Source organism: Macaca thibetana, chromosome 16 (genome assembly GCF_024542745.1).
Source record: "Macaca thibetana thibetana isolate TM-01 chromosome 16, ASM2454274v1, whole genome shotgun sequence".
Taxonomy (NCBI): domain Eukaryota; kingdom Metazoa; phylum Chordata; class Mammalia; order Primates; family Cercopithecidae; genus Macaca; species Macaca thibetana.
This window is the reverse complement of record NC_065593.1, coordinates 45,883,962-45,911,512: the sequence shown is the minus strand read 5'-3', so window position 1 is coordinate 45,911,512 and position 27,551 is coordinate 45,883,962. Positions and strand designations below refer to the sequence as shown.

Genomic DNA, 27,551 nt, shown 5'->3' with positions numbered 1-27,551 from the left:
CTGAAGACAGGAGAATAAGGACTGGGCAGGTGGAAGAAGGAAGCTGTAGCCACATGGCCAATGGCCGCATGACTGGCGCTCCCATCTTTTTTTCCTTCCTTACTGTTGGAGCCCTATGGAATATTTACCTTTCCCTGTTTTTTTGAAGGAAGAATTACTGTCTTTAATGTTTTCTCTTTCTCATTCCTCATCTTTTCCTTCTCTTGAGCAGACTATATGAAGAGTGGTTGAATTGACACCAGCTTGCAGAATGGTGAGATGGAGTCAGGATGGAATTGGGAATTGGAGATCCTGGATTTTGACCACAGAGGCCCCGTGACCTCACCCTTGAGGCTGTGACCAGCTGGGGAAGGGAGGCTGTGGCTGTAGTATGTAGGATGACTATTAGATTAGGTTTATTTTCAGAGACTTGCTTTCATTTCTATCTAGTAAACCCTACAAGCCAGAAACTTGGATGCTATCCTTGACAACTCATTCTCCTTCACTCATAACTCAAAGAAATGTCAAGATCTGAAAACTTTATTTCCCAAAGAACTCATCAACTTACCTACTGCCCCCAAGACTTACAGCCACTGCCCTAATTCAGGTCTTCCTCACTTTACCCCTGATGGAACAATCACCTCCTTAATTGCCTCTCTGCCTTCACTCTTTCCCTGTTCAATCTTGTCAAGAGCAAATTTCCAGCCAGGCTTGGTAGCTCACGCCTATAATCTCAGCACTTTGGGAGACCAAGGCAGGAGGATTGCTTGAGGCCAGGAGTTCAAGATCAGCCTGTGCAATATAGTGAGACCCTGTCGCTACAAAAAAATTTAAAAATTAGCCAAGCGTGGTGGCACACACCTGTAGTCCCAGCTACGTGGGAGGCTGGGGTGGGAGGATTGCTTGAGCCCAGGAGGCAGAGGCTGCAGTGAGCCATGATTGTGCCCCTGCACTCCAACCTGGGCGACAGAGAAAGACTTTGTCACCCTCCCCACCAGAAAAGCAAATTTCCTTCTAACATTACCAAGTCACTCCCAGCAAATAAGTTTGTTTAGTTCAGCAAGCCAGACCCCACTAGTCACCTCCAAGCCCTCTCTAGCACAGATCCTAAGGATCTAGACCTCTTGACATCCCCACTCCAACCTGATTGGTGCTCCCATTCAAACCATGGTCCTTTCTCATATCATGCCTCTGTTTATACTGGCCCACCAGAAGTGCCATCCATCCACCCATTGACAATTTAACCCTTTAGAACTCAGCTCGAGATATCACCTCCTTCTAAAGGCCTTTCCTGTCTTTCTTCCAAGGACTCAACGCACCTCTTCAGCAAGATTAGGTAGCCCTCCTATGGGATTCCATCATATCCCTCGCAGACCTCTCTGATGTTGCACTGAGCTCATTGTATCATGAGTGCTGGTTTGTCTGCAGCTCCTTCAGTCCTTTCCATGCCGGCAAGGCCCAGGAATTGGTCTCATCCATCACTACATTCCCAGTCCTTAGCAGGATCCAGCCTCCCTTCTGCTAACCAGAATCTGCTTAAACACCTTCCTAGGCTTCCTATTGCCCTTAGGATGAAGAACAAAGTTCCTAACTGAGTTCACCAAAAGGTCCTTCAAGACTTGACCCCAATCTCCTTCTCTAGCCTCATGCTTTTCCAGCCCCCATTCTGCGCCCCTCAACAGCATTTACATTGACATTGCTCATTGCCCTGAATGTCTTTCTGCTGTGTGTTCCTACACGGCCCTTGACTCTCCCCATTGTAGCATTTATGGACTTAATTGTAAATTGTTTCATGTCTTCTCCACCAAATTCCATGAAAATAGGAGCCATGTTCGTCTTGCTCACTCTTCCATCCATAGTGCCCAGCACTAACAGACTACTCGACAATATTAAATAAGTCATGAAATCATAACTTCACAAACTCCTGTTGTCATCAGGCCATCTGGGGTGATCTAAATGACTAGGAACAGGATCACAGGGTAGGACATGATATGGGGGGACAGGACCGCCCCCAACCCAAACTAATCTGGCGTGGAAATGCTTTTTTCCTAGGAAGAGAGTGGAGGGAAAAGACGGAGGGGTTCTAAGGTGGTGTAAATGCTTCCTAAGGACTGCCCTCTGGGGTCTCATGGTATCGCAGGCTCCTCACACCCCACCACCCCTGGGGCCAACTGCTTGGCCAGCCACACTGTCCTCAGAGTGTTCCAGCAAAGTCAGCAGAGACCCAGCAGATGGAGGAAATAATGGGAGAAAAGAGTGGAAAGTGGGAGTGGGGAATGGGTTCACAATGCATTTGTTCAGGGATCTTTACTCATTCTGTGATGAAGAGAAGGTGACACTTCATTGGCTCACTGGGGGTCTAGGAGACTTGGGCTTGGCTGAAGAGGGACAGACACTCAGGGCGGGGCTCCGTGCCATCAGCTTATCAGACAGCCGCCTTTCTCTTTGAAGGGATTCTTGTCCTCAGGGATCCCTTTGAGAAAAGGGTCGTTTCCTGCTTGGGCCTCCACATACTCCTTGATTTCCTTTCCCGCTTTGGAAATCTGTAAGAATACAAAAAATGTTTTAGGTCCTTGCTACTTTCTCTGGATCCATGATTTGGTCAGTGCTGGAAAAACAGGCTTCTGGGCAGGGCAGAGACAGAGGCCAAAGAGGAGAAAGACACAGGGGACAGACAGATGTTCGGGGGTGTGAGTTCCTCGATCTGACCCATAACACTGACCCTGACCTTCATGGACTGCTTGGCCAGAGCCAGCCCAGATGCAGGGCTGGACACACTGAGCTCTCCAAGGCCCTGAGGCTCTCTCTTGTGCTGAGGGAGGCTGGCACCTTCACAGAGTCAACCCCAGCCTTTCTCTGCATCCTATCCCATCCCAGAGGTACCTCCTGCTGCTTCTGCGGCCCTGGAACAGTCCCACCACCCTTTCTGGTCACTTCCTCCTTCCTGGGGCTCATCAGGAACAGGAAGGGAAGAGCAGGGATGGGGCGAGGAGGCTCACCGGAATTCTTGTGTTTTTCACTTCCTTCTTTAGCTGCTCCACCTCCATCTTCAACAGATCCTTCTCGCTGAGATCCTGGGCCATCCTGCCCTAGACAGACCTGATCCTGGAAAGGATTCAGCAGCCAGGATCATAAATCTTATCAGCTCTCCCAGCTCTCTCCACACCTCAACTTCTAGCATCTCCCCTGCCATATCCCTCAGTTCAGGCCCCTCATCATTCAACAGATATTCACTCCATCCTTGCACGCCCTGCCTCTTCGAGAGCCTGGGCTCAGGAGGGGAGGAAACTCCCAGTCTGATGGGAAAGGGACAATTTTTGCCTTTGGATTGACTGTCTATGGAGGAAATCTGGATTATCTGTCTACAGAGCCATCTGTCTGTCTGTCTACAGAGGAAACAGAGAAGAAAGAAGAAGGAGTTTCTTTCGGAGAGGAAGATCTGGGAAGCAATATTATTGTTTCATATAGTGACTCAGAGTTTTCCTCTTTCTCTACAAGTCCATCACGGGAGAGTATACAATAATGTTCAAGAGAAGGGGGTCTTGGCCAGGCATGGTGGCTCACCCCTATAATTCCAGCACTTTGGGAGGCCGAGGTGGGAGGATCGCTTGAGCCCAGGAGTTCAAGATCAGCCTGGCCAACATGGCGAAACCTCGTCTCTACAAAAGATAGAAAAATTAGCCAGGGTTGGTGGTGAGTGCCTGTAATCGCAGCTACTCAGAAGTCTGAGGTACGAGAATCGCTTGAACCCGGGAGGCGAAGGTTGCAGTGAGCTGAGATCATGCCACTGCACTCCAGCCTGGGTGACAGAGTGCAACTGTCTCAAAAAATAAAAAAAGATCCCGGGTGCAGTGTCTCGTGCCTGTAATCCCAGCACTTTGGGAGGACAGGCAGATCACCTGAGGTCGAAGGTTTGAGACCAGCCTCGCCAACATGGTGAAACCCCATCTCTACTAAAAACACAACAAATAGGCAAGCGTGGTGGCGGGCACCTGTAATCCCAGCTACTCAGGAGGCTGAGGCAGGAGAATTGCTTGAACCCAGAAGACGGAGGTTGCAGTGAGCCGAGATCACACCACTGCACTCCAGCTTAGGCAACAAGAGTGAGACTCCATCTCAAAAAAAAAAAAGAGAGACAAGGGGGTCTGGAGCTTGCCAGACTCCAACTCTGATCCCAGCTCTGCTGCTTCCTTACTGCTTCCTTAGTGTGGCCTTAGGGAAGTCACTCAACTTCTTTGAGTATTTCCCCAGCTGCAGATGGGTATTAAAAAAACCTACCACATGCAATTATTGTGGGTACTAAGAAAATAATGTCTATAAAATATTATAATATACTACCTGGCACATAATGAACACTTAATACACTTATTATCACTAATAATGCTATTGTTATTATTATCACTGCAGCGTTATCAGGAAGGCCTGCCTGGTGCCTAGCCCCAGTGATACTAAGGGTAGATCCCAGCCCAGTGCAACCTCAGCACCTCTCACCTGCCACAGAAGAACACACTTTCCAAGTCACTTGTCCTGGACTCAGGTAAGATAGTGTTTGAGCCTCCTAGTTCTTCATCAGCTGAAAATCTTCAGATAAAGCAGATGGCCTGGAAACCAAAATCTCTAATGCCTAAGCTGATCATAGGCTCAAAGTTCTAAGCCCATCACCCGCCTGAGCCTTCAAGCCCTCACTGCCGCAGAGAGACAGACATTCTCCCCACAAAAACAAACTTGAAAACAGAAGCCACCTTTTCACCACCTTGCCCTGTGTTAGCCTCACTCTTTTGGTGACCTCACTAGCTTAGAGCCTGCAGCGCTTCTATTTCCCCACCTCCACCTCACAGCCCCGCCTGCCCCCTTTTGCTTGCTTTCTCCTCCTTCCCTTCCCACCTCTGAGCATGCTCTGAGGCTGTCCTTCCTCCTGCGGCAAGTCCTAGACCGGCCCCTAACCTCCCTAACCAAGGTGCCTTGTGCGCCCATTGGATCCCCACTGTTTCACCTTACGAAGTTCTGCTAGCTCACTCTTCATCCACTCATTCAATAAATATGTACTTGCTCACCATGCTGTGCCACTTAGTACTTGGGGCATGGCCACCTCTAATGCCTCTGTTCAAGCTTCTTTGCTGCCACACCTCCCTCTGAGTCCTGAATGTGGGTTCCTGAGCACAGGACCCACATTCTGTTTTTTTCTTGCTCTCCCCCAAGGACCACCCAAGGGCTATGCCATTTAACAGACATTGAGCTCCTGCTCTGGCTGACACCCATCCAATGACAAGGGATCTGCTGAAGGAGCAAAAGTTAAGGGACCAATATGGTCGGTGGGAGGTCCTCTTACTCTCCTGTCTCTAGGATGACAGGCTTGGTGGTAGGAGGGGCAGAGAGGAGGCCCGCGGTCCATCCTAACTTCCCTGCTCCAGGACCCAGTCCAACTCTCAGCTGGGAGCTCTAAGAGTTTGAAACCAGGACAGGATCCTGGAGGTCGTCTGGTCCAACTGTCCTGTTAATGCATGAACTACAGCCCATACCTCCTAGGCAGGCTCAGTGCTCTGTCCACCGCTGCTTCCTAAAACCAACAAATTGATCTGGAATTTGAACCTGGTGCTTCTCAAATCCAAGTCCTTCCTGTTGTCTAATCTGAGTTCCTCACATTACACTTGGTCAATTTCATCTCGTCCTGCCTTCATGAGCACAGAGCATGTAGGGCAGATCTTCATCGCACACTACCCTTCGCAGGCTTACTAACACCCCTCTGGGACCTCTCTGGTCATGTCTTCCCGGTGTCCAACCCTGACCCCTCTTGCTGCCACATCGGCTGTTTTCTATTTTTGCTGTGCTGCCGTCCCACAGTCCTCTCTGGTATGACCAGTCTCCATATCCTATCCACCCTCCACTCCCCTGTCCCTTGGTGACTCATCCCCGAGCTTCCCAAGGAAGCCCCCACCCTCTGCCCTTTCCTCCCGCCTTCCATGAGTGGAAAATCCACCTCCACCCCCTATAGCAGGCCAGCCCCCTTCCTCCCCAGTCTCCCACCCCATCCCCCCACCGACCAGTTTCCTCTCCAGGACCAGGGAGCAATCACAGCTGCCCCGACCTTGGCTTCCTCTGCTGGGTGGGATTGGGGGCTGGGCCCCCAAATGGGCCCCTGGCTTCCCCCTTCCTCTGGGCAGGGGACAGAGAGGCACAGGCTCGGGGAGCAGGACTGACTTCCTCTTGTCCCGGAATGAGCATGCCTGCCCTTTGCAAGCAGGTTTGGGTCTCACGCAGAGGAAACCAAAAGCAGTAAGAGGGAGGGAAGGCAGAGCAACCAATCAAGGGCAGCGTGAGACTCAAAACGAGCGGGCTCCCTGGGGAGCCAGACAGAGGCTGGGGGTGATGGCGGAGCTACAGCAGCTGCAGGAGTTTGAGATCCCCACGGGCCGGGAGGCTCTGAGGGGCAACCACAGTGCCCTGCTGCGGGTTGCTGACTACTGCGAGGACAACTATGTGCAGGTAGGTAGAGCGGGCGGAGGACTGACACCCCAGCCCCTGGAGGGCGGACCCTGAGCCCAGCCCCAAGTGGGGCCCTGGGAGCCATCCTGACAGTGCTTGTCTTGGGCCTTGGCTGAGAAATCCTCCCACTCCAGACTTCAGCTTCATCCCAGACCCCAATACTTAACTCTGACCCCATACTACCCAAGCCCCCACTGTGCCCTTTCTGTCTCGCCTCAGAGATGTCTGGGACAGACAGTGCGATTCCATCCTGTTCTCAGATGTCACTGCAGGTTCATCCTTCTGAGTCCCCCAGGTCGATCCAGAGACCCAAAGCCTCCGTCCTCACACAGATGCTGGTGATCATTCTATTTCCAGGCCAGCTCTGGGTGACGCTTCAGAAGAACTTCCCAAACAGCACAGTGAACCTGAGATGGACCCTGAGTTTGGGAGAGTGGGGATAAGGCAGAGTAGGCTGGGCAAAAGAGAGGGGATCTCATGCAGAGGGAGGGGGATGGCCCACATGACTGCTGGGAGCAGGCTACTAGCAAAAGATAAGGAGGTAGCATTGTAGAACAGTTTTTAAATTGTGCGGTTGTCCTGGGGCTGAGAGTATAGATTCCTGGATTCAGGGAGGAGAGGCAAGGCAACTTAGCCATGATGAAAATCACTTCTGTTATTTCATTAATCTGTACAACTACCTTGTGAGACACGTATTATAATTCCTATTTTACACATGTGGAAACAGTAGCTCAGGGAGGTGAGGTGACTTGTCCAAGGCCGCACAGCTCCAAACAGCAGAGCCAGGCATTCCCGTATTTTTGCTCTTGTTGCCCAGGCTGGAGTGCAATGGCTCGATCTCGACTCACTATAACCTCCACCTTCCGGGTTCAAGAGATTCTCCTGCCTCAGCCTCCTGAGTAGCTGGAATTACAGGCATGTACCACCATGCCTGGCTAATTTTATATTTTTAGTAGAGACAGGATTTTGCCATGTTGGTCAGTCTGGTCTGGAACTCCTGACACCTCAGGTGATCCACCTGCCTCGGCCTCCCAAAGTTCTGGGATTATAGGAGTGAGCCACCATGCCCGGCCAGTCTTTTTTTTTTTTTTTTTTTTTTTTTTGAGACAGGGTCTCCTCTGTCGCTCAGGCTGGAGTGCTGTGGCCTGATCGTAGCTCACATAGCTTCACTGCAGCCTTGAACTCCTAGGCTCAAGCAATCCTCCCACCTCAGCCTTCTGAGTAGCTGGGACTACAGGCGCATGCCACCATGCCTGGCTAATTTTTTTTATTTTATTTTGTAAAGACAGGGTCTCCATATGTAGCCCAGGCTGGTCTTGAACTCCTGGCCTCAAGTGATCTGCCCACCTTGGTCTCCCAAAGTTCTGGGATTACAGGCGTAAGCCACCACATTTGGGCTTACCTGACTCCTGACGCCAAGCCCTTTCCTCTCCATCTTTCTGCCTCCCTACACACTATGTGACTTTACGACAGTTTATTTGCACTCTCTGTACCCGGTTTCCTCTGCTCCCTGAAGAGCTGCAGGCTAACCTTGTTACCCCTTGGGCAAAACTTTATTTTTCTAACCTGTACTAACCGAACTATGAGAACAGGCATAGAGACCTCGTAGCATAGTAAGAATGTTGAAAAAAGAAATAAATGAGGAACAAGTGCTCATGGGAAATGGCAGATTAAAGAGAGTCAGTGATGACAGCAGTTAAAACTCTCTGGACCCTTCCTTTGGGCCAGGCATGTCACCAGCATGGCCTCCCTTCATCCTCATCTGAAGTCCAGTGAGGCGAGTCCCATTCTCACTTCACAATGAGGAAGCTGAGGTTTGGAAAGGTTAAGTCACTTTCCCAGAGGTCTCCTAGCTAGTGTCAGAGCCTGAATTCAAACCCAGAAATCTGATTCCAGAGCCCACTCCCTATGCCACTAACTGAAAATGCTACTCTGGGTATCATTTCGGTCTGTGTAGTTGTTGAATGACCACCTGCAGATGAGACAGAATGAGGCTTGCAAACCAGCGCATCCTCCTAGCACAGAAAGGCATGTTCCCTCTACGGACAAGGATCCAAGCAGTCCTTTCCATTCCTTCCATAACTTCTGCACACCTCAAAGAGCTTCCGCAGGGCTCTCATTTGCACACACAGTGTTCACACACAATTTGGGGTCACAAAGACCTAAGTCCAGTTTCCAGCTCTGCCACCTACCAACTACAGGAACTGTGGCAAGTTCCTCCTCTGATTCTCATGCCTGCCTTCAGGGGTGGCTCCATGGGTTCAATATAAAAATGTATCAAAGCATTTAGCCTAGTGCCAGCCCCTTCAGAAGAGCAGGATAAATGGCAGCTCTTACCATGACTATCATCATCATTATCATTCATTGGAAAGATGGATAATAAGAATCAGTTCTAAGGAGGAGAAGCTGTCCTTGCAAAAATACATGGCGTGAGAAGCCTTGACCCAACTTGGAATCCTTGGATTCCTGCTTCTTTCATGCAGAACAATAACTACTAGAACACACAACCTGTTACCTTTCCTGGCCTTTCTGAGGATCTTTGTCTAGGCAAATGCCTAGGAAGTTTATGGATCTCAGAACTGCTGTTACCTAAGGCCTGATTCCCCTACCCTCCATCCCCATCTGCAGCCCCTCTCTCCCCACACCACCCAGATGCTAGGAAACCCATGGGGAATTAGGGAAGGCAGACCAGGGTCACCTGCAGAGTTCTCCGCCAGGGTTGACTGACTTTACAGACAGGGTAATTTGCATGACGAACAAGCACTCAGGCGCAGAGATGGATCTCAGATGCTTGTCCCCGCAGACCTAACTTTGGGCCAGGAGCAAAGCCAGGGGTCAGTAGGTGTTCAGGCTCCAGGTGCCCAGAGCTGGGCCCAAGCAGACACTTTTCCTGTTTGGGCCAACAATTCCACATGTCAGTTTGGGGAGGAAACTGTACAGCAGAAGACAGGCAAGCTAAGAAATCTGGGGGAGATGGAGTAGTAGTCACTGCTCAGTTCTGGGCCTGTTTCCTCATTTGGTAAAGGAAGGTCCTGAACTAAATCAAGACCTGCTATCCTGTCTGGTTTTAATATCCTGGGTTGATTTCTTTGCCTTTTCAAGATTCTTGGTGACATATGCTGAGGAGATGTAAGTTTTGTTGCATACGCTGATGAGATGTAAATAAACATGCAAATGAGCATCTCTTTCCTGCTGTTGGAAAAGACAGACAGGGAGGAGAGAGCCACCGCATGGGCTTCCGGGGAGGTCCTGGCTCAGGCTCCATTAGAGGCTCCCAGGTGTCTCTCAGACCTTGCTCTGAGAGTTTGTAGGTCTGCTCGCCATTGACAGGCCCTGAGGGGCATCTGAGGGCTCAAGGAAGGGGATCCCAGTGTGTACCCTTGCCTGTTGGCCCACTGGCCCTACCCTAGATTCACCCTGGACTTGCCCCCTACCTGCGTTAGAAAGGTACAGGCTAGAGTATGGCAACTCCATGACCCAACAAGAGATGAGGAAGCTGCCTGGGGAACCAAACGACCAGAGAAGTTTTGCCCTAGCCCCCACTGCCTGATCTGGGACCAAAAAAAATTTCTTGGCCAGGCACAGTGGCTCACGCCTATAATCCCAGCACTTTGGGAGGCCAAGGTGGGCAGATCACCTGAGGTCGGGAGTTTGAGATCAGCCTGACCAACATGGAGAAACCCCATCTCTACTAAAAATACAAAAAATTAGCTGTGGTGGTGCATGCCTGTAATCCCAGCTACTCGTGAGGCTGAGGCAGGAGAATCGCTTGAACCTGGGAGGCGGAGGTTGCAGTGAGCTGAGATCGTGCCATTGCACTCCAGCCTGGGCAACAAGAGCGGAATTCCATCTCAAAAAACAAACGAACAAACAAAAAAACTTCTTGCCTTCAGCCACTGCCTGCTTACCCCTCCTGCACTGACTGGCAGTGTGACCCTGGCCAGTGTCTGGCACAGTGCCTAGAATACAGTGACAATGTGCCCAGAGAATGTTTGGGATCCCATTCGACCTGCTAATTAACTCACAAGTGCGTATTTGTGAAGAATCTTCTGCGTGTTGGGTGTGATTCCATGATGGGATACAGGATGAAACAGACAAGCTCCCTGCTCTCATGACACTTCCATTTAAGGGAGGGTGGGTAGATAATAAAAAAAAAAATTCATAGATAATGTTTGATAGTGCTAAATGCCATGAAGAAAAGAGAATAAGGTAAATATGATAAAGAGGCAGTGAAGGCATGGGCTGGGGGAAATCTTAGTGTGGTGAAGGAAGGTGTTTCTGGGAAACTGAGGCCTGCTAATAAGGATTCTGAAAATAAGTACAGCATGTGCCAAGGCCCCGAGGCAGAAACAGTTCAGCTTGTTCAGGAACAGAAACCCAATGGCCAATGTGGCTGGAGGGGAGAGTGGGAGAGGGGGAGTGATGAAGAGAAAGGCAGGAGCCAGACCTGGAGGGGCTATATGTAGGCCACGGTTGGAAGCTTGAATTTTATCCTCAGGGTATTAGAAAGCTATTAGAGGGAATGAATGAATAAAGTCCCTCTGTTCTGGGCCTCAGTTTCCTTATTTGAGTTCCCAAACACCAATCTGCAGACTGGAGCTAAACAAAGAGTCACATGGAAAGCTTTTTTTTGGTTTGTTTTTGAGACAGGGTCTCACTCTGTCATCCAGGCTGGAGAGAAGTGATGTGATTTTGGCTCACTGCAACCTCTGACTCCTGGGTTCAAGTGATTCTTTTTTTTTTTTTTTTGAGATGGAGTCTCGCTCTGTCGCCCAGGCTGGAGTGCAGTGGCGCGATCTCGGCTCACTGCAAGCTCCGCCTCCCGGGTTCACGCCATTCTCCTGCCTCAGCCTCCCGAGTAGCTGGGACTACAGGCGCCCACAACCGCGCCCGGCTAATTTTTTGTATTTTTAGTAGAGACGGGGTTTCACCGTGGTCTCGATCTCCTGACCTTGTGATCCGCCCGCCTCGGCCTCCCAAAGTGCTGGGATTACAGGCGTGAGCCACCGCGCCCAGCAGGTTCAAGTGATTCTTATGCCTCAGCCTCCTGAGTAGCTGGGATTACAGGCACGCACCACCATGCCTGGCTAATTTTTGTATTTTTAGTAGAGACGAGGTTTTGCCATTGTAGCCAGGCTGGTCTTGAACTCCCGACCTCAAGTGATTTGCCTGCCTGGGCCTCCCAAAGTAGTGGGATTATAGGCGTGAGCCACTGCGCCTGACATGGTTTGTTGTGTTTAAGAATGTCGGCTGGGTGCGGTGGCTCACGCCTGTAATCCCAACACTTTGGGAGGCCGAGGCGGGCAAATCGCCTGAGGTCGAGAGTTTGAGACCACCAGCCTGATCAATGTGGAGAAGCCCTGTCTCTACTAAAAAAAAAAAAATACAAAATAAGCCGAGCATGGTGGTGCTTGCTTACAATCCCAATTACTTGGGTGGCTGAGGCAGGAGAATCATTTGAACCCGGAAGGCGGAGGTTGCGGTGAGCCGAGATCGCACCACTGCACTCCAGCCTGGGCAACAGGAGTGAAACTCCGTCTCCAGAAAAAAAAAAAAAAGAATGTCTGCTCTAGCCAGTGTTGCCTTCCTCTTTCCTTTCTACTATTCACCCCCACTCCAACCCCTAAAAGGACAGCCTGAAGTCTTCAGGAGGGTGGTACCATCATCTGTACTCAGTCCTCAGCTTGACTGTTTGAGAATGGGTAGCTTTCCCTCCCTTTGCATCTGTTCCCCAAGGCTGCAGATTCACTTTTTTAAAGTGAATTTAAAGTGATGTTGTAGCTAGTCCCTCTTGCTACAACATAATTCTGCTGAGAGCCAACGCAAACATCTAAGGGTTGCGGCTCTGTCCCAATCCAGCGCCTATTTTCCCTAAATCCTCTCCCATCCCACCCCAGCCAGCCAAGGACCCAGTGGAAGATGCTGGCCCTTAGGCCAGGGCTGTGTGTATTTCAGGCCACAGACAAGCGGAAGGCGCTGGAGGAGACCATGGCCTTCACTACCCAGGCACTGGCCAGTGTGGCCTACCAGGTGGGCAACCTGGCCGGGCACACACTGCGAATGTTGGACCTGCAGGGGGCCGCCCTGCGGCAAGTGGAAGCCCGTGTAAGCACGCTGGGCCAGGTAAGAAGTGTGGGGCGTGGGAAGGCGTCTTGCATCAGGCCTCAACTCTTCAGCCCGACTCAGACATTTTCTACATCAAAAGTTCCTTCCTGCTTTCCCCCATGTCCAAATGCCCAACTCTACAGCAGAAGGTTGGTACTTTCCAAGCTTTTTGGACCTCCTTATCTCTGTGGCTATGCTACAAATTCCCCGAAGGCAGAGCTTTTTCTTTCTTGGAATTCTATCCTGGACATTAGAAAGTAATATCTACCAATCAGAGCAGCGGCATATACAGGAAAGAAGCAAATGAACCCTGTTTGCATCTAAATACAAGCAGTGCCTTAATAAATATCCTAGACCCAGGGTGCTAGCTTGACAAGGTCATCTTCAGCCCTGGAAGCACTGCCAGCACCATACAGTATACACCCTCCACCCTGCCACAGTGTTCTAGCGCACACACCCTCCTTCCTTCCTGGATCCTTGACCGAGGAATTGCCCCATAAAGCACATGCACAGACCCAGCCACACATTCAGCCTGGCCTGTGCATCACCCACATGTTCAGTGGGTGGGGTGTGCCTTTTCCTCTCCCCCCGCAGACCAGAGTTCCCACCCTTTCGAACTGTAGGCTTTCTCCACGGAACATTCTGAGAGGAAGTCAGTTCACTTATTTGTCCCCCAAAGCTGGTCAAGCCACCATTCTCTGCCACCTCCATATTTTCCCCCTCTGCTCCCAAGCCAGCCCAGTGCTTGTCTCTTCCCGGCATCCCCAGGGATGTTGTGTTTTCTCTTTTCCTCCTGTTCCTGCTCAGCTAATAATAACCCTTACTCTTTCCACCAGGAAGTGGCTCCAAAGTGGCTTCATCCTTTCCTGCCACTTTTCCCAATTGCTATGTAGCCTGATGGGGGAGCGGGGGGAGGGGAAGGGCCCTCTTTTTCTAGACCTCGTTGCCTCCCATGGTCCCTACCCCCAGCCCAAAGTCTCTATCTTCTTCCTCCTTAGGGGGAAGGGCATTGGACACAGACCACCCCTCTCTGTCACCTTGAACCCTGTCATGCAGATGGTGAACATGCACATGGAGAAGGTGGCCCGAAGGGAGATCGGCACCTTAGCCACTGTCCAGCGGCTGCCCCCGGGCCAGAAGGTCATCGCCCCAGAGAGCCTACCCCCTCTCACGCCCTACTGCAGGAGACCCCTCAACTTTGGCTGCCTGGACGACATTGGCCATGGGATCAAGGTAGAGAGAAGGACCCTCTTCTTTCCCTCCAACCCACCCTCTCGTGCCTTGTGGCCCTTTTCCCTCCAGACCCCCAGTTCTCCTGCACATTTTGTCCCAACTTGCCACTGCTTTCTTTCCCCACTCCCTGAAGCCACCACTCTGAGCTCTTCTCCCTCTCCCTAGATTTTGTAATCCCTCCCTCCAAAACTGGTCTGTACCGTCCTCAGAGGATCTGCTGAGTGTGAGATCCTGAGCACCCCTCGCCCCCCCGCCCTGCCCCTGTGCCACCGGGCATGTGGGAAGGGGAAGAGGGGGAAGGGAGGATGTCAGGGTGTGCATGAGAATGGCTCCCAGCCACATGAGAACAGCAACTTCCTCTGTCTGGGGGTTTGAGGTCACTGCACTGAGCAGTCACCCCACAGCTGCTTTGGTGAGAAGAAGCGGGGATGCAGCCACACAAAGGGGACTTGGTGAAGAGAGGGGAGCATGGCGCTGGCGTCGTCTCAGCCCACGTCCTTCTGCGAGGTCGGAGAGGGCACGCACTCACACCCGTCCCGTCTTCAATTCCTGTCTCCACACCTTGACATTTCTGTATTGAAATGAACCGCTTGATATCCTGAACTTATCAGCCCCCCTTAAAGGGGAAACCACACTCTCCCCTTCAACCACCAGGCCTCCTCCCCACCAGTAAGGTCTCTGTTGTCCAACTTATATTCTTTTTTTTTTTTTGAGATGGAGTTTCACTCTTGTTGTCCAGGTTGGATTGCAATGGCGTGATCTTGGCTCACTGCAACCTCCACCTCCTGGGTTCAAGTGATTCTCCTGCCTCAGCCTCCCGAGTAGCTGGGATTACAGGTGCCTGCCACCATGCCTGGCTAATTTTTTTTTTTTTTTTTGTATTTTTAGTAGAGATGGAGTTTCTCCATGTTGGCCAGGCTGGTTTTGAACTCCTGAACTCAGGTGATCTGCTTGCCTCAGCCACCCAAAGTGCTGGGATTACAGGCGTGAACCACCGCTCCCAGCCCAACTTATATTCTTTGTGCTTCAGCTCAAATCCCTTTCGTCTTGCCCCTGGTGAAGCCTATGAGGTAACACTGTACCCACCCCTTGGGGAAGTCCCATTGTAACAGAAGTTCCCTCTTTCATGTGGGTGTGCGCCCTGTCATTTGCACATCCCCTCTAAGTGGCCTGGGTCCTGCTCCTCTCTGCCCTAACTCCCCAAAGCCAATTCCACAAATCTTCGAAAATGACAGGTGGGACACTTCTAAGTGTGATGTGTCCTCTCCTTTCCCCACCGCCTCCTCAGCCCAATCAAAGTTAGGGACTACTAAGCCAGGGCCTCAGCTTCCTGGGCTCTGAGATGGTTTGGAGGAGGGACGGGGTGCCGGGCCCACTCAATCCGCTGTGGCTATGCAGAGGAAGTGGCTGTCGGCTTTGGTAGAATTGAGTCCCAGAACCCAGGCAATGACAAGGGGGTAGCGTGGGGGAAGTGTAGGAGAGGGCCCTGAGAAGTGGAAGTGGGAACTGGCCATGCTGGGCTCTCCCTCCCGGTTCTCGTCCGCCCCTCCTCCATTTCCTCTTGGGGATGAGGGTGGGGAGCGGCCTCTCACCCCAAATGTCAGCCCTACCTCCCGCTCCCTCGCAGGACCTCAGCACGCAGCTGTCAAGGACAGGCACCCTGTCTCGAAAGAGCATCAAGGCCCCTGCCACACCCGCCTCCGCCACATTGGGGTGAGGCCTCGCCAACTAGCCTAGCCCTACCCCGCGCGACCCTGAAACTCTCCTCCCCCAGCCTCGCCACCCACCCCTGGCGCCTGGGTGCTCAGGCCATCATGCTGGATGCCTGGCGCCAAACCTCCCCCTCGGCCACATGCCTTTCCTGCTCACACCCGACCCCTGCTGGCCAGAAGCCTTCCTCCTTCCTCCTAATACCCACTCCCCGACCCCCGCCAGGAGACCACCCCGGATTCCCGAGCCAGTGCACCTCCCGGTGGTACCCGACGGCAGACTCTCCGCCGCCTCCTCCGCCTCTTCCCTGGCCTCGGCAGGGTGAGACCTACAAGCCTGCGTGGGAGGGTGAGGGGTGGGAGGTGGCTTTCGAGAGGGGCCTCCTGCCAGTGGTCATAGTGACTCCTGGGCTTGAAAGGACCCAGTTAGTCCTGGGTCACACGTGCAGGGCTGGGTTCAGGATTGGAGGGGTGGGGCCAGCTGGGGATGCTGCATTAGGGAAGGCGTGTCGCCAACCGGGCCGAGCCCCGCTTTCTCTGGTGTTCAGCAGCGCCGAAGGTGTCGGTGGGGCCTCCATGCCCAAGGGGCAGGCAGCACCTCCAGCCCCACCTCTCCCCAACTCCTTGGACCCACCTCCTCCACCAGCAGCCGTCGAGGTGTTCCAGCGGCCTCCCCCGCTAGAGGAGTTGTCCCCACCCCCACCGGGTAAGGAGCTCCGCCCCCTTCTTCTTCCCAACCGTGGGGTCGCTTTTCCGCCTCCTGCCATTCCCCAGCCCACCTCTCTTGGATCTGCCCCAGCCAGCCTCAGTGAATGCCTCCTCCATGGAGCGCAGCACGGGAGCGAAAGGAGGCGGAGGAAGTGAACTAACATAACTTAGCGCCTGCTGTATACCAGACCCTGTGTTCGAAGCTTCTCGTCCATTTTCTTATTTAAACTTAATCCTGGCCGGGCGCGATGGCTCATGCCTGTAAACTCAGCACTTTGGGAGGCCGAGGCGGGCGGATTACCTGAGGTCGGGAGTTCGAGACCAGCCCGACCAAAATGGAGAAACCCGGGCTCTACTAAAAATACAAAATTAGCCGGGCGTGATGGCACATGCCTGTAATTCCAGCTACTTGGGAGGCAGAGGCAGGAGAATCGCTTGAACCCGGTAGGCAGAGGTTGCGGCTAGTGGAGATCCGGCCATTGCACTCCAGCCTGGGCAACAAGAGTAAAACTCCCTCTCAAAAATAATAATAATAAACTTAATCCTAAAGGCCAGGTGGGGTGGCTAACGGCCGTAATCCTAGCACTTTGGGGGGCTGTGGAGGGCAGATCACTTGAGGTCAAGAGTTTGAGACCAACCTGGCCAACATGGCTAAAAATACAAAAATTAGCCTGGCTGGTGGTGCATGCCTGTAATTCCAGCTACTCAGGAGGCTGAGGCAGGAGGATCACTTGAACCCGGGAGGCCTCCAGGCTGCAGTGAGCTGAGATCACCCCACTGCACTCCAATCTGGGTGACAGAGCGAGATTCCCTCTCAAAAAAATAAAACAAAACAAAATAAACTTAATCACGAGAGGGTCCTTAGCACTCTTCCTTAATAGATGAAGCCACTGAAGCTGAAGTTCAGTGACTTGCCCAAGAGCCACCCAGCTAATAAGAGGTAGAGTCTGACTGTCCTCTAGTGCTGGATCTTTCAGGGTTTACTGAGCACTTACTATGCGCTAGCACACCGTGGGAGGACCAGGACAGGAGAGGGCTGGAGGAAGATTGCATGAGATGGGTGCATTCTTTTTATTTTCTTTTCTTTTGAGATGGAGTCTCACTCTGTCATCCAGGTTGGTTGGAGTGCATTGGCAAGATCTCAGCTCACTGCAACCTCCACCTCCTGGGTTAAGCCATCCTCCTGCCTCAGTCTCCTGAGTAGCTGGAATTACAGGCGTGTGCCACTATGTCCAGCTAATTTTTGTATTTTTAGTAGAGATGGGGTTTCACATGTTGGCCAGGCTGGTCTCGAACTCCTGACCTCAGGTGATCTGCCCACCTTGGCCTCCCAACGCGCCTGGCTGAGATGGGTGGATTCTGGGGCCCAGCTCTCGAGCAGATCCCTGACACACTGAAGGAGCTTCCTGTGCCACACTTACAGCCTTTCTGCTTTTCCCCCAAGACGAAGAGCTGCCCCTGCCACTGGACCTGCCTCCTCCTCCACCCCTGGATGGAGATGAATTAGGGCTGCCTCCACCCCCACCAGGCTTTGGGCCTGATGAGCCCAGCTGGGTGCCTGCCTCATACTTGGAGAAAGGTACCTGACTTCTGGGACTGAGGGGCACCGGATCTCACTTCCCAGCTTCTGCCTCTGTTGTCCTGACCCCCATTCTCCTCCCTCTGCAAAGGTGTGAATCTATCCCCCCGGGCTCCCTACACAATTTTTCTGACGAACTGAGTTCAGAACAGAACTGGGGAGAGGGCAGCTGGCTTGGTATTAAATATTAACTAAGCTGGGGAGGGGTCCTAAAGGCTTGGAAGCCCCTCAAGATGGTCCCTAGAGTCTAGTACTTGAGACCCTGCATCCCCATGGCGGTGGGGGTGGGGGGGGGAGAGGGCAAGAGGCATATCTCACAGCACCCTCTTCTCTTGCCCTGCAGTGGTGACACTGTACCCATACATCGGCCAGAAGGACAATGAGCTCTCCTTCTCTGAGGGCACTGTCATCTGTGTCACTCGCCGCTACTCCGATGGCTGGTGCGAGGGCATCAGCTCAGAGGGGACTGGATTCTTCCCCGGAAACTATGTGGAGCCCAGCTGCTGACAGCCCAGGGCTCTCTGGGCAGCTGATGCCTGCACTGAGTGGGTTTCATGAGCCCCAGGCCAAAACCAGCTCCAGTCACGGCTGGACTGGGTCTGCCCAGCTCTTGGGCTATGAGCTGTGTTCTGTCCCTCCTCCCATCGTGGAGGGAAGGGGTCCTGCGGAGAGAGAACTTACCCAGAGGCCTGTTGCAGATGGGGAAGAGCTGGAAACCAAGAAGTTTGTCAACAGAGGACCCCTACTCCATGCAGGGCAGGGTCTCCTGCTGCAAGTCTCAACTTTGAATAAAATGGATGACGTCCTGTGACTGCCCCACGGAGATAAGGGGCCAGGAGGGATTGAAAGGCATCCCAATTCTAAGGCTGCTGCTAATTACAGCCCCCAACCTCCAACCCACCAGCTGCCCCAGAAGCAGCATCTTCCCATTCCCTCAGTACCCACAAAGTGCAGCCCACATTGGACCCCAGACACCCCTCTGCAGCCATTGACTGCAACTTGTTCTTTTGCCCATTGCTTGCTGTGTGTGTGATGTGTTCATATGTGGCTGGGCACTTGCCCAAGAGTGGGAACCATCTCCCTGACTTAAGCGGGACTCTCCTAGAGCACCTCACTCTCAACTCAGACTGACGCGCCAGAGATCTCAGTCATTTCTTCCCCCTTCACCTCCTTTATAGTTGTAAAACACCAGAGGAAGGAGGGGCTTGGGTTTCGCTGGTTCTGCTTAAAAACATCATGGCTTTCTGTTCCATGGGGGTGGGGAGGGGGATGCGTGGAGGGCCCAGCCCGCAAGGGTGACTTTGGTAAAGTCCCTGGTCTCTTGCTGCATAGATGAGGCTGGGGTGCAAGGAGACACCGTCACACGCTGCGAGGTTATTGGCTGGCAGGACCCGGGCCGGACGGTGCGCTACCTCGTACCACCACCAGGAGGCGATTGTTCCCTCTGGCTTTTCCGTTGGGGGTGCTAGAAGGGAGTGCGGAGGTCGGGAGGCAAGAGGGTGTAGACAGCACAGAAATAGTGTGGGGTCGCGTTGGGTGAAGCAAGATCGCAAAGGCCTAGGGCCATAGGTGGAGACCCTCTTCTGTCCGTGGGGAGTCCTTGTGGCCAGGAGAATTTCAGGATCCTGGGTTCCCTCCACAGCAGACTGGAGGGGGGGCAGTCACGCAGCCCGAGGCAACAGTTACAGCGGCGGGAGATGTTCCTTCTCTCACCTGCAGGGAGCCCCTTCCTCCCAGTTGGTAGGACCAGGAAACACTGCTGCCTTCCAAGGTTTGCGCGCCACCCCGCGATGGGTCAGACTCCAGAACTCAACCGTGCGCAGTGGAGCGGGGGAGGTAGCCGAGGTGGGTTAACTGCATAGATAGGGACGGCTCTGAGCCCCCTTCCCCAAGCCCCTAAAGACGAGATTCCAGAAATTCCCGGAGGGACATAGCAAAGCCAAAGGGAAAAGGGAGTAGTAAAACTAACTTTGTCTTTCCCGAATCCCCCTTCCCCGCCCCCTCCGCCGTTGGCCAGGGTGCCCCCCTGCAGGCGGCCAGACTCAGCACGACTTCAGCACCTGTTGCAGGTGGAGGCGCACGTCGGCGGCCGTTTCCCAGGGCACCACGCTGGCACGGAACGAGCTGGGCTCGGCCTTCTGGGCCTCCTGAATGAGGCGGTGCATGGGGTAGCCGCGGCGTGGGAAGGCCACGTCGCCGCCCGCCAGCAGCCCCATGGGGCAGAAGTCGTTGGCGCCGTCGCCCACGTAGAAGAGGCGCTCGAAGTGCACGCCATCGTGGGCCCGCTCGCGCAGGTAGTCGCTGAGCACCTTGTGCTTGCACATGTTGGCGGGGCATCGCGTGCAGCTGTGTGTGTGGAACGGCCGCAGAGCCAGCAGTCCCCGCGCATCCGGCCCTGATGGGTTGCTGAGGATACGGCGGAACAGGCTGTGGTGGCCGGCGGCGCGCAGCGCGCTCTCCACGCCAAAGGTGTTGGCATCAGAGATGAGAATCACCTCGAAGCAGGCGCCCTGTTTAGCCACAAACTGCAGCAGGTCGCCCATGCCTGGCGACAAAGGGATGGCTTCGTAGATGGCACGCAAGTCCCGCGGTCGCACACCCTGCTCGCCCAGGTACTTGAAGACGCGCTGCATGTACTCGTTGTAAAAGCCCTCGCGGTAGGTGGCTCGCAGGCTCTCCGGGAGCCGCTGGCCTGGCGCGGCGCGCACAATGGAATCGTCGCTGTTTTCGTCCACGATAGTCTCGTCGAAGTCGAAGGTCAGGAGGAAGCGCGGCGCGCCCTGCGCAGCCATCCCGCCGTCCTGGGAGCAGGGGGGAGAGCAGCAGGAGGAGGAGGAGGAGGGAGCAAGCGAGAGGGGGCGCGGCAGGAGCCCGCCCGGGAGAGGCTGGTTAGCGGGCCACGGCCAGAGGTGCTGGCACATCCAAGACCTGAGGAGGACCCAAGTCTGGTTAAGCTGGGAGGAGTACCCAATGCCACCACCTCTATCCCCAGCCTTCCCTGACTACCCCAGTGGCACCTCTTACTTAACTGCACCGGGGTTTATGCCCAGAGGGCTTCCCGGCACCTGTTTTCGGTACTCTCATCAGGGACCAATGGGGCTTAACAAGGGTCAAAAGATGGGAAGAGCAGCTTCCGAGGATCAGCACTTTGGGGAGGTTTCTGGACTGGACTGTTTTGGAGACTTCCAGTGGCCCCTGTTGTTCGTGTGGATCAAGAGAGGGTGGTGGGAACTCTCCCCTTCCTCATTCCCTGAGGCAGTCAAGGGAAACCACCCATCCACCCAACTGGACCGGCTTCCCCATTCAACTTTTGGGCTGTGGGGAATCTATGGCTCTCTGGGAGCTGCTTCCAGCCCAATGGCACTGGACAGAGGTCTAGGGATGGGGCACAGCTTCTCCAGGGAGTTTGAGGGCCCTGTGCTGACAGCTCATCACTAATCACTTGCCAATTCCCCAGGAGGAACGTGTCAGCGGGTGGGGTTTCTGCCAGAGTCCGAAGCAAGCGGGCAGCAGGAGAAGCAGTGGGGCTTGGGGAGGTAAGAGCCTCCCGCACCAGGCCACGACATACCTGGGAGACAGGTAAGGGAGAAGAGAGAGAGCAGCAGTGGCTGAAAAGGCAGAGGAGTGGGAAGGGCCAGGTAGTGGGGACTTAAGGGGTATGGAGGAGAGGGCTGAAAGGAAATCATGCTAGGGGATCTTGGAGACAGACTGCTGGACAGGAAGACAGAGTAGGGGTAGGGATAGGGGAGTTCCAGGAAGTGGAGACCTTGGGCCAGAGTCATGTTGGACGGGAGGGTAGTAGGCAGCAAGGGAGAGGACAGAGGACAACAGGGGACATGTCAGGGCACAAGGAAAGGCAAGCAATGGAGGCAGCAAGAGCCCTCAGCAGCAAGTCTCCATCACCTTTGCCTGCCAGTGTGTGAGAGGCGCAGAGGGGCAGTGAGCAGGTGATGTGCAGCTTCCAGATACCCACACACTGCTTTTCTCCCGCCCAGCTCCCACCCCAGTTAATTGAGATGGGATTGTTCCTCTTTCTGGTTTCTTCCTAAACCCCTCTCTCATATTCCTGGGGTGCTTATGGCCTGGCACACCTTGTGAAACAGAAGCCCAAGCTCCTCATTTCAGGGCTGGGATTTCGATGGACTATCTGCTGTCCTAACCAAGCTGTCCCTTCCACCTCATCCCTAGAGTCACCCTATGGTCTCATCAACATCCAGTGGGCATTTCGGTGGCCCAGGATCCTTCAAATTGCAGATATAAAGCATCAGGACCCCACACCTGGGATGGAAGCTTCTAGGAAATCATGAAGCTCCAGTAGAGGTGAGGGTAAACCTAAAATGGGCTGGATAGGGCCTCTCCCAAGGCCCTATGGAAAGGTGATGGAAAACTGGGGGCTGGGGCCTCATCCTAGGAGACCCCCAGAGGGACCCACTTACCCTAGATAGGCAGCGGAGGCCAGAAACTGGAAAACAGCCACTCATTGTCAGTGCATTACCGTGGGCACCACCTGTAGGGACTCTGTTGGCCTCCAGCCGTCGTCAAACGTTCCTGACAACCACAAAAGTTCATTTGAGGGTGCCCAGTCAGCTGCCTTTGCTTCCACTAGGAATACCCACCTGGCCCTGGTCCTTCTGCTGAGCCACAGGAGGCACTCCCAGGGTCTTAGCAAAAACAATCCCTCAAATAGGCCCAGCACCTACAACTCTAGAGAGGTTTCAGATGGTATCGGAGACCCAGAGAAGTTAACTGACTTTCCAAAAAGTCACCCACTGTAAATGGCAGACCGATCTCAAACCCACATCTGAGCCTGAGTCCAGTGTTTTTTCTCTAGTATCATCATTGTCCCTTAAATGTGTTTGACACATCATAGTTTACAAACCACCTTTACTCATATTCTCTCACTACTCATTAGTCATAAATTCAGCCAATGAGAAGGGCTCAGAGAGGTTAACTAACCAGCCACGCTGTTTACAGGGGGCATAGACTGTTTCGTGAACGCTTGACCGCAGCTTTGCCTTCCTCGTGCCCTCAAAAAGGAAGATGACCAAAGCTTACTATACCATAGCTGGGGTCTGGGACCCCTAGTCAGGTCTCACAGGTGATCTGGGAATGGCCTCCCTGGTGCTGTCAGGGGTCCGGTAGTCAGACAGGAGAGTCAGGTTGAAATCTCGGCTAGACACTGGTGTGGCTTTGGGGACTGGGTTTCACCTCTTGGGGACTTCACTAAGAGAGCGGCAAAGGATACCACCTACAACTTCCAGTGCCTCTCTACTCTCCCACCTGTGCTCCTGGGGTTGCGTGAGACCAGAGGCAGCTGGGACAAGATTTGGAAAGATACAGAGAGCCAGGAGACAAGACCTGGAGAGGAGCAAAGGTCTGGCTGGCTGTTGCCCTCTGGTGGTGACAATGGTGACTGTAAACCCCTCTGTCAAGGTGACACTCTCCCCTGACTATCCAGGAGGGAGAAGCAATTGCCCCAGGACAGAGACAGGGACATCCCAGGAGCAGGGCACAGGCTCTAGCACTATCCATCTTGTAGCACCCCCTCCCTCACAACACCTGGACCACATATGTGTTAAATCCTTCTGCAGGGATGGAATGCGGCTCTCAGTTTTTTCCAAGAACTTCTAATCTAGGAATTGGGAGAGATGGTCAAAGCTGAATGAAGCAGTGGGCAAAGAGAGGGTGAGGGATGGGAGAGAAGAGAGATTAAGGAGGAGGTGGGAGAGAAGGGGAGGGTTGCATGAGGGACAAGGAAATGGCATGGGTTGGAGCTGTCCCCAGTCCCTATCTGGAGGGACTTCCAACCTTCCAGATTCCCAGCTGATATCACATGTCCAACCTCAGCCAGGTGATTTATAAGAGAAAGGTCAGGGATGCCACTCCCCTTGTAAAAGCAAACAGGACAGGCACATGCAGCACGTGGAGAAGCAAGGGGCAGATACAAAGATTCCAAGGGGTCACCAGCAGCTACCCAGGGACCAGCTTTCATCCCATAGAGAAGGGTCTCATTACTTTGCCCTCTTCCTTCCTTCCTTCCTTCCTTCCTTCCTTCCTTCCTTCCTTCCTTCCTTCCTTCCTTCCTCTCTTTCTTTCTTTCCTTTCTCTTTCTTTCCTTTTTCTTTCTTCCTTCCTTCTTTCCTTCTTTTTCTTTCTTTTCCTTCCTTCCTTCCTTCCTTCCTTCCTTCCTTCCTTCCTTCCTTCCTTTTTTCTATTCTATTGACCATTAATTATGGTCAAAACTTCTCATTTTTTCAGCCAGGCAGGGTGGCTTAAGCCTGTAATCCCAACACTTTGGGAGGCCGAGACAGGCAGATCACTTAAGTCCAGGAGTTTGAGACCAGACTGGGTGACATGGCAAAATCCTGTCTCTTTAAAAACAAAAATGAGCTGGGAATGGTGACTTGTGCCCATAGTCCCAGATACTTGGGAGGCTGAGGCACGAGGATCACTTGAACCCAGGAGACAGAGGTTGCAGTGAGCTGTGATGGTACCACTGCACTCCAGCCTGGGTGACAGAGGGAGTAACCCCATCCCCAAAACACACACACACACACACAAAATTCCTCATATGTCATCATAAATGACAGTTACATTTTTCTGCTAATAATAGTATCTAGGGGATTCAGTTAAACACTTATTGTTTGGTGAGTTGCCCTTGTTTCTTTTAGTCTCCAAGGCAGAAAGTCAGGCATCTTGGGTTTCTTCCCCTGAAAACTGAGAAGACCATGCCGTGACACCTCGTCCCCACCCCACAGGAGTCAGAGGAACCCCTTCCCCTGTTGGACTTTGGCTCTTGTGATGTTCCAAAAGGTCTCTCACCTCTGACACCTTTGTTCTGAGTCATCAAATCCTTTTGCAGTCACCAGAGTCCCTCAGAGTAGGGGGCAGGATCTGAGCTTCTCTAACAGGCTAGAGAAGGGAGAAGGGTTTCTAGGGGCTTGCAGGGAGTCCATATTCTAGTCCCACCTAAAAGTAGTGCCTACCTCCTTAATTCTGCACCGAGTCAGATTCCTGCCTGCTTCTCCCGCCTTTCACACAAATGCTCTTAGATTAAATATGTGGGAAGGGGGTGGGAGGGAAACAGGCCCCTCTCTGATACAGGCCCTAAGTTTGAAATTCCCTTCTTACTGGGTGGATGGAGTTCCTAGAAAAGTTTTGGCATAGTTTTCCACAGGAAATGTTCAGAATGAGGATGGGGAGGCGAGGACTCCAGAAAGACCACGGTAACAAGCCCTCTCTGTCCAAAAACAAGTCTCCTTGTATCAGTCACTAGAAATCAGATCCAACAACTAAGCTAGAATTCCCTCCCTCTCCCAGACAGTGCTCCCAAACACGACCATCTTCCTTGCTCACCACGCCTGAACAGCAGATAGGAAAAACAGAGGCCCAGAGAGGTCAAGCTAACATCCTGGGGGTCACACAGCATCGGAACCGAGAACTCAGGAGTCTCTGGCGCCTTTTGGGAATATTGCAGCTGGAGCTCCCCCCTTGGCCCTGGAGACTCTCGTGGGCTGAGAGCTTGCGGTCCTGACCAGCTGGCGGTGGTGGCCCTGCGCCCTGGTGCCAGTGAGGCGTCTGGGTCTAGCAGTCACCTCTGGGCACTGCCTGGCTGGGAGGACAATCTGGGAGGGGATCCTAGGGGCAGGGGCAGGGGCAGGGAGGTGGCAGCTGCCGGTAGGGTTGGGGGAGAGATATTTTTAGAGGTGACTAGGAAGCCAGCACTCTGGCGCACCCCCAGCTGGCGGGCGCTGGGCTCCAATGCGGGCGGGGGGTGCGCGGCTGGGGAGGGGTATTGTGGGTGGCAGGGAGCAAGGGGACACCAATTCCTTGGCTTTGCCAGAGTCGGGGACGGAGGGATACCCCAGCACTATGTTCCTGGGTAGGAGAGAGAAGGGCACTCACTCCTGAGCTCCAGAACTCCCCCACTGCCACGCGCGTGAAGGAGCGCCTTCAAACTCCACAGCCCCCACCCCGCGCCGGGACCCCAGCCCTCCCCTATCTCCCGGAGCCCAGGACTCACGTGGGGGCGGCGGCGGCAGAGGTCTGTCCCGGCTGAGTTTGGTGTGTAAGAAGTGGGGAAGGGGGCTAGCTGAGGTATTGGGGCGCCGGATGGAGCAAGGGGTGCTTACGGGAATTGGAGGGGACGCGGTGTCTTATCCACCCCCGGATTTCTGGGCTCCGGCTCACGAGTCCCTCCAGTCCCGAGGGACTGAGGACGATGTGCGTCTGAGCCGTCCCCTCCACTTGCCCCCCATCCCCCCGGGCAGCCGCCGCGTCCCCTTTAAATGCCCGGGAGCCGGAGCCGGAGCCGGAGCCGCGGCCGGCGCTGCGGCTGCTGCAGCAGCGGAGCCCACCGCAGTCCCCACACGTCACAAGCGACTGTCCAATCACAGAGGCGTCGGCGCACATCAAAGGGGCGGGCCGCCCGAGGCCACGCCTCCCTCCGCCCCCGGAGGCTCCCGGAGCGCCAGCCAAGGTGGGATTGGGCGCTTGGGGAAAGGGTAGCAGGGTGGCGATGGAGCGCTGCCCTTCCGAGGAGCGTGGGTGGGGGCACCCTCACTAGAGCGGCTGTGGACATACGCTAAATCCCTGCCCACACACCCCAAATTGCCAGGGCTGCGGACTTTCTCATCCGCCGCCTCCAGGGCTCCGGTTCCTGAGATTTGCAGAAGTGCACCTCCACCTCCTGCCCATTCCGCTCTCGGGTCCTAAACCCAGCGGCGCAGCGTCCCGGCCCGGCTCTCGGGACCCTTTCCCCAGGTTATAGGTTACTGAGGGTTGCGGGGGGTAACGGGAGGAGTGACTCCCCCTCCACCGCCCGTAAAGTTGGTGGAGGGGGTGGTGACAGACAGTTTGCCCCTTTTGCAAATGGCACTATAAATAAAAAACACACTTTCTCCCCTGCTGCCTAAGAGTCAGTTTCTCCCCAATCCTAATCTCCTCCTTTTGGCCCTCCCAGCCTGCTAGTGAGGAGAAGGAGAAAAGATTGTGTTTAGAGAGGAAAGACGTGAAACTGGTATTTACTGAGAACATACGATGAATTGGGCGTTCGGGTTAGGTCGCTGCGTTTATGGCTGAATGTTCACAACACTCGATAAATTATTTGCCTAGCCGTTCAAACCCGGACACACCTGACTCCATTGGGTCACAAAGGGGTGTGTAGGTGGGGAGAATGCACTTTGGAAGGCCAAGGTGGGAGGGTCGCTTGAGCCTCGGAGTTCGAGACCAGCCTGGACAAAATAGGGAGACCCCATCTCTACAAAAAATTAAGAAATTAGCTAGGCATTGTGGCATGCACCTGTAGTCCCAGCTCTACTTGGGAGGCTGAGGTGGGAGGATTGCTTGAGCCTGGGAGGTCAAGGCTGCAGTAAACTGTGATCACACCACCACACTCTAGCCTAGGTGAAAGAGTGAGACCCTGTCTCAAAACAAAACAAAACAAAACAACAACAACAAAAATGAGCTTGTCTGGGGTCACCCAGGTGGTAGGGCTGGGGTATCAACCTGGTTGCCTTATGCATCACCCCATACTGTCCCTCTCATTGTCTGTCATCCCTCCTCTCCTGTAAGCAACGTGAGGACCATGTTTGTCTTATTGATATACCCCCATCCCCTAGCATAGACAGCCTGGCTGGTACACAGTGGGCCCTGGATGTTTGTTGAGTGAGGCCAGGTGCAGTGGCTTATGCCTGTAATCTCAGCACTTTGGGAGGCTGAAGCAGGTGGATCATTAGAGATTAGGAGTTTGGGAC

At 53.6% G+C, this 27,551-nt stretch overlaps 4 protein-coding genes across 15 annotated transcripts in view; 1 reads left to right on the top strand and 3 right to left on the bottom strand.

Moving 5' to 3' along the window:
- SNF8 (SNF8 subunit of ESCRT-II) overlaps positions 1 to 27,551 on the bottom strand; it is a 576,904-nt gene that overhangs the window by 260,526 nt on the left and 288,827 nt on the right. The window contains exon 1 of one of the 7 annotated variants that reach the window (XM_050765711.1): positions 25,769 to 25,772. The exons of the other annotated variants lie outside the window; for them this stretch is intronic. The gene's annotated coding sequence lies outside the window, so the exon portion shown is untranslated. Of the gene's footprint in view, positions 1 to 25,768; positions 25,773 to 27,551 lie in introns of those variants that run through there. 7 annotated transcript variants of the gene reach the window in all.
- On the bottom strand, positions 1,886 to 6,138 carry GNGT2 (G protein subunit gamma transducin 2). 3 transcript variants are annotated; one of them, XM_050765720.1, is made up of 4 exons: positions 6,021 to 6,138; positions 4,471 to 4,580; positions 2,979 to 3,084; positions 1,886 to 2,522 (listed from the first exon to the last, which is right to left on the bottom strand). In XM_050765720.1, exons 3-4 carry the CDS (start codon positions 3,060 to 3,062, stop codon positions 2,397 to 2,399), a joined length of 210 nt encoding a protein of 69 aa, XP_050621677.1. In that variant the 5' UTR covers positions 3,063 to 3,084; positions 4,471 to 4,580; positions 6,021 to 6,138; the 3' UTR covers positions 1,886 to 2,396. The 3 variants fall into 3 exon arrangements, with proteins under 3 accessions (XP_050621677.1, XP_050621679.1, XP_050621678.1); XM_050765722.1 differs by lacking the exon at positions 6,021 to 6,138 and adding an exon at positions 4,864 to 5,013; XM_050765721.1 differs by lacking the exon at positions 6,021 to 6,138 and adding an exon at positions 4,828 to 4,996.
- ABI3 (ABI family member 3) lies at positions 6,304 to 18,813 on the top strand. Its single transcript, XM_050765690.1, has 8 exons — positions 6,304 to 6,462; positions 12,418 to 12,585; positions 13,624 to 13,800; positions 15,428 to 15,513; positions 15,736 to 15,831; positions 16,058 to 16,215; positions 17,662 to 17,796; positions 18,140 to 18,813. Exons 1-8 carry the CDS (start codon positions 6,346 to 6,348, stop codon positions 18,301 to 18,303), a joined length of 1,101 nt encoding a protein of 366 aa, XP_050621647.1. The 5' UTR covers positions 6,304 to 6,345; the 3' UTR covers positions 18,304 to 18,813.
- PHOSPHO1 (phosphoethanolamine/phosphocholine phosphatase 1) lies at positions 18,111 to 26,124 on the bottom strand. Of its 4 annotated transcripts, XM_050765694.1 has the most exons (4): positions 25,820 to 26,124; positions 22,233 to 22,344; positions 21,243 to 21,364; positions 19,746 to 20,724 (listed from the first exon to the last, which is right to left on the bottom strand). In XM_050765694.1, exons 2-4 carry the CDS (start codon positions 22,275 to 22,277, stop codon positions 19,839 to 19,841), a joined length of 1,053 nt encoding a protein of 350 aa, XP_050621651.1. In that variant the 5' UTR covers positions 22,278 to 22,344; positions 25,820 to 26,124; the 3' UTR covers positions 19,746 to 19,838. The 4 variants fall into 4 exon arrangements, with proteins under 4 accessions (XP_050621654.1, XP_050621651.1, XP_050621652.1 ...); XM_050765697.1 differs by lacking the exon at positions 21,243 to 21,364 and having other exon boundaries at positions 18,111 to 20,597; positions 25,820 to 26,047; XM_050765695.1 differs by lacking the exons at positions 21,243 to 21,364; positions 22,233 to 22,344 and having other exon boundaries at positions 25,820 to 26,040.

Excerpts from the sequence above, each read along its gene's own strand:
- GNGT2 (XM_050765720.1), bottom strand. The coding sequence starts at position 3,062 with ATGGCCCAGGATCTCAGCGAGAAGGATCTGTTGAAGATGGAGGTGGAG. Across the intron at positions 2,523-2,978 it reads TGAAAAACACAAGAATTCCG|ATTTCCAAAGCGGGAAAGGA; the intron begins GTGAGCCTCCTC and ends GTATTCTTACAG.
- ABI3 (XM_050765690.1), top strand. The coding sequence starts at position 6,346 with ATGGCGGAGCTACAGCAGCTGCAGGAGTTTGAGATCCCCACGGGCCGG. Across the intron at positions 13,801-15,427 it reads ACATTGGCCATGGGATCAAG|GACCTCAGCACGCAGCTGTC; the intron begins GTAGAGAGAAGG and ends GCTCCCTCGCAG. Across the intron at positions 15,832-16,057 it reads TCTTCCCTGGCCTCGGCAGG|CAGCGCCGAAGGTGTCGGTG; the intron begins GTGAGACCTACA and ends TCTGGTGTTCAG.
- PHOSPHO1 (XM_050765694.1), bottom strand. The coding sequence starts at position 22,277 with ATGAGTGGCTGTTTTCCAGTTTCTGGCCTCCGCTGCCTATCTAGG. Across the intron at positions 21,365-22,232 it reads GCCTCCGCTGCCTATCTAGG|GTATGTCGTGGCCTGGTGCG; the intron begins GTAAGTGGGTCC and ends CCTGTCTCCCAG. Across the intron at positions 20,725-21,242 it reads ACGTTCCTCCTGGGGAATTG|GTCTTGGATGTGCCAGCACC; the intron begins GCAAGTGATTAG and ends GGTCCTCCTCAG.